We start from the raw sequence: 4,179 nt of genomic DNA, 5'->3' as shown, positions 1-4,179 counted from the left end.
TTCTGTTGGCTAATACGCCTATTCCACTGTCCAAAAAACTGCTATATTCAATTTAATTTTGAAATGTAATCCCACACCACTGTTCCTGAACATATTATCAAGTAACTAGCAATGCATCACTTTTTAAGAGGCATATAATCCATGTACACTTTATCACGCGCGCGTGCGCCCACACACATTTCTAACAAAGAGCACACTTTTAATAAACCAATAGTGCTGAAAGGGTATCCTTTGCACAAACCAACCAAGTACGTCCCCTTTCCTTATATGGCAACCACCCTGATGGAAACGTCAGCTAGTCACACCCGATACGTTCAAGCACATTAGTCCCGTCCTGGAGAAGGCAGCTGACCATCATCAAAATTCGCTTTCGCTCGCTTTCGCGTTTTTCATGTAGGTAACAGATAACTATTTGGATAGCACAAAGCGTTTGGCTGGAGAAGGCCACGTAGAAGTTAATTTCATGAGGTTGAGTTCCATGTCCTAATCAAGAGAGCGCATTTTATTTGAGTTACGTGGACAATTTTGTGGAGGGAACAGGGAATTGTGGATTTTCTTCCCAATGATTTCAACGTGGATTTAGTTTACTTCGTGATAGATTTTACCCTGGAAATTGTGGTACATATTAACATGGTCGTCCACTTCAAACCTTGGTGATAATATTGGACGATTTTGCTATTCGTAAGCTTCAGGCTTTTTGTGTTCTACGCTGTTTGTAAATATATGCATCGATCATCATCGTTTATTAATATTGTTTATGTCTCTAAATATCATAAAAAAATGTTGCAATAGTCTTGTCTTGTATCTTTAAATTGTAATAACAGTGGTTTTCGGCAACGTTTGGAAGCAAGACGAGTAAAGTTTTGGAAACATTGATTTATCGATATGGCAATGGTAGCGTGGAGAAGCGCAGAAGATGTCGCCGACACTCAAGGCACAATCTCTTCACCTGACTCACAAGTGGGATCTCTGTCTATATCGACCGATCTAACGGGCCACCTGAATCCGACGTCCTCGCTGGATGTTACTCCAACAACTCAGACAGCGACCCAAGGCGCCCCTGCAAGCAATACGACGCAGTCTATCATAAACCAGTCGATGAACGGTGCAATAGACAAACAACAACCTCAACAAATAGAGTGCGTCGTATGTGGCGACAAATCGAGTGGAAAGCATTATGGACAGTTCACGTGCGAGGGATGTAAAAGCTTTTTCAAACGGAGCGTCCGAAGGAACCTCAGCTACACTTGTAGGGCAAGCAGGAACTGTCCAATAGATCAGCACCATCGTAACCAGTGCCAATATTGTCGCTTGAAGAAATGCCTTAAAGTAGGCATGAGACGGGAAGGTAAACATTCTTCTACGCTTGTCATCTGAAACCACAATGTTTCTGATAGTTATAATTATGTATAGAGAACGTGCAATGTTCGGTTTGCAACGTAGGCTACAATTAGCTTGGTAATGCATTTTATTATCTACATCAGGTATCAATGTCTATATGCGTTGTTTTAAACATGACTACATTAAAATGATTATGCATACATGATAGGCCTATGACATATTGTCCTAATTGAAAAGCCACATCTGTCATATACTGTGTGCTATGTCAATTAATGCATTTGAAAAAGTGTGTATTAGTGTGTGGTAGGTCTATATGATGCCATACACCATTCAAAGGCCATGCATACCTGTCTGAAATCATTGCAGCATGCAGACGTTCATACATTTATTCCGTTCTATTTTTTGCAGCAGTTCAAAGAGGACGGGTATTACCGGCGCAGCCATACCACGGCCAATTCACCTTAAATGGAGACCCTCTACAGTGCCATTCTTACCTTTCCGGATACATATCTCTTCTCCTACGAGCGGAGCCCTACCCAACATCCCGATATGGCACTCAGTGTATGCAGTCAAACAACCTCATGGGTATCGAAAACATCTGCGAACTGGCAGCCAGGATGCTTTTTAGCGCCGTTGAGTGGGCCAGGAACATCCCTTTTTTTCCAGATCTCCAAATCACAGACCAAGTAGCCCTTCTAAGGCTAACCTGGAGTGAGCTGTTTGTTCTGAACGCGGCACAGTGCTCTATGCCGGTACATGTAGCCCCATTACTGGCTGCAGCAGGCCTCCATGCCTCCCCCATGTCTGCAGATAGAGTTGTAGCGTTCATGGACCACATTCGGATATTTCAAGAACAAGTAGAAAAGCTGAAAGTCCTGCATGTGGATTCAGCAGAATACAGCTGCATAAAGGCCATTGTCCTCTTCACTTCAGGTAAACTGTCTTAAAAATAAATAAAACATATATATATATATTAGGCCCTATATATATTGTAGACCTCATTTTTTAATAATTGAAACATACTGAAATACAGTATGTAACTAACCCATTTAAGTCTATACCTCCCTCTCCACGTGGGAATAAGCTATGGCTACATTTCAAAGACCCCTTACTGTCAGTGGTCTCAATTTTATGATAGACCTATAGCAAATTAGATAGCCTACCAAAGTATCATAACGGATGTTGACTTTTAGTGTTATTTTACTTCTGGCATTCAGTGAGTAATTATTACATTTATAATACGTACCTATTTATTTCCTCAGAAGAAAAAAAATTGAATGTCAAATACCCTTTTGTAAGCTACCAAAAGCAGGACCAAAAAAATGAACTAATGCTTTATGGCATTTGGCTTCCAGGGATGCATAAACCTAATAAAAATAATGACTGCAAAATGTGAGATATAATTTAGGCCTAGTTTACTTTGTTAACAAGATCATAATGGGCTAATTGGGTATTTCGGCAATATCCAAACACCCCAACATAATTTTGGAACAGTAGAAAACCAGGAGCAATGCACGTGTTCGTAAACTGGGACATGACCTTTTCCTCACCCCTGCATTGTAACCTTACATTGCGCGACAGAAGGGATAGAAGAGCAACATTCAAACGGGGATTTTAATGACTTCATATATGCTTCAGTGTGCACTTAAGGCTTGAACTTACCTTTTCTACGTGTGCTTATTTGCAATTGGCCAATTTTCTTGTCCCTATTTCGTTGTTTTTAATCAAAGAACAGGCGCCATCTTTGATTGTTTGACAGATAGACATGATATTCATTTCTGCCGTTACTTTGATGAGGTCAACTATTATGACTAGCCTACATTTGCATTGTATGTAGGTACTATTGCCTATTGCATATATATTTACGTCGACGATATTTATGTCCTAATAGCCTTTATGCGCTTTATGAGGCCGCTATGCACCTGATTTAACTCTGTTTTCTCTGTTGTAGATGCGTGTGGTCTGTCGGATGTGGCTCATGTTGAAGGGTTACAAGAGAAATCCCAGTGTGCTTTAGAGGAGTATGTCAGGAGCCAGTACCCCAACCAGCCAACAAGATTTGGGAAGCTATTGCTTCGCCTGCCTTCCCTTCGCACAGTGTCGTCGTCCGTAATAGAACAATTGTTCTTCGTCCGACTAGTCGGCAAAACCCCAATTGAAACTTTGATAAGGGATATGCTGCTTTCGGGCAGCAGTTTCAATTGGCCTTACATGTCGCTTCAGTAGCTGGAAGTAACAACGAGGACGGAATCTGAACATCGTTATTGTTTGAAGAGAGGCTGGTGTTCAACAGAAGGAACGATTCAGGAATGATTATTTGTGATTTTCTCAATAAAAGACACTGTATTTATTGGATCGTGTGTGGATATTTATCGCGCTTCTTTATAATGTTTTGTACCCTGCATAGTGGAGGAAAGGGGACTTATTTGTCTTGTGTCCATTCAGCTTTTTTCAGCAAATTGTATAGGCTATACACAAACATGGCACTTTTAAGTAAGCTAATAGGCCTAGTTAGTTTCAGTATCTCAATGAAGGTCAGAAAATTTTGCCAGTTATTGTAACACCTGTTCTACTGAAGAGAACCCAGTTTATTAGTTTTTACTTGTTATTTAGACTGCTTGTTGGTGTAGATATAAAAAGGGTTATCTTTGGTGTCGTCATGACGATTTCCTGCATTTAAATGGTCATAGAATAACAAATGAACATTATATTAAACCGGATTCTATATTTCTCTATATATACATCTCTCCTAACAGTATGATTTTGAATCCTAGGTTAACTCTTCCAGTCGCAGAGGTAAAAGTGGTCGTAGCTATATAGCTTCACATTTTTTCTTAA

At 40.2% G+C, this 4,179-nt stretch overlaps 1 protein-coding gene across 2 annotated transcripts; it reads left to right on the top strand.

The window, feature by feature from the left end:
* The first annotated feature begins 317 nt into the window (after window positions 1–317).
* LOC134028328 (COUP transcription factor 2-like) lies at window positions 318–3,696 on the top strand. 2 transcript variants are annotated; one of them, XM_062471811.1, is made up of 3 exons: window positions 318–1,348; window positions 1,753–2,274; window positions 3,293–3,696. In XM_062471811.1, exons 1-3 carry the CDS (start codon window positions 886–888, stop codon window positions 3,565–3,567), a joined length of 1,260 nt encoding a protein of 419 aa, XP_062327795.1. In that variant the 5' UTR covers window positions 318–885; the 3' UTR covers window positions 3,568–3,696. The 2 variants fall into 2 exon arrangements, with proteins under 2 accessions (XP_062327795.1, XP_062327794.1); XM_062471810.1 differs by having other exon boundaries at window positions 1,750–2,274.
* Window positions 3,697–4,179: the final 483 nt, after the last annotated feature.

Source organism: Osmerus eperlanus, chromosome 10 (genome assembly GCF_963692335.1).
Source record: "Osmerus eperlanus chromosome 10, fOsmEpe2.1, whole genome shotgun sequence".
Taxonomy (NCBI): domain Eukaryota; kingdom Metazoa; phylum Chordata; class Actinopteri; order Osmeriformes; family Osmeridae; genus Osmerus; species Osmerus eperlanus.
Note: the sequence above shows the minus strand (reverse complement) of the source record. Positions and strands in the feature narration are given on the sequence as shown.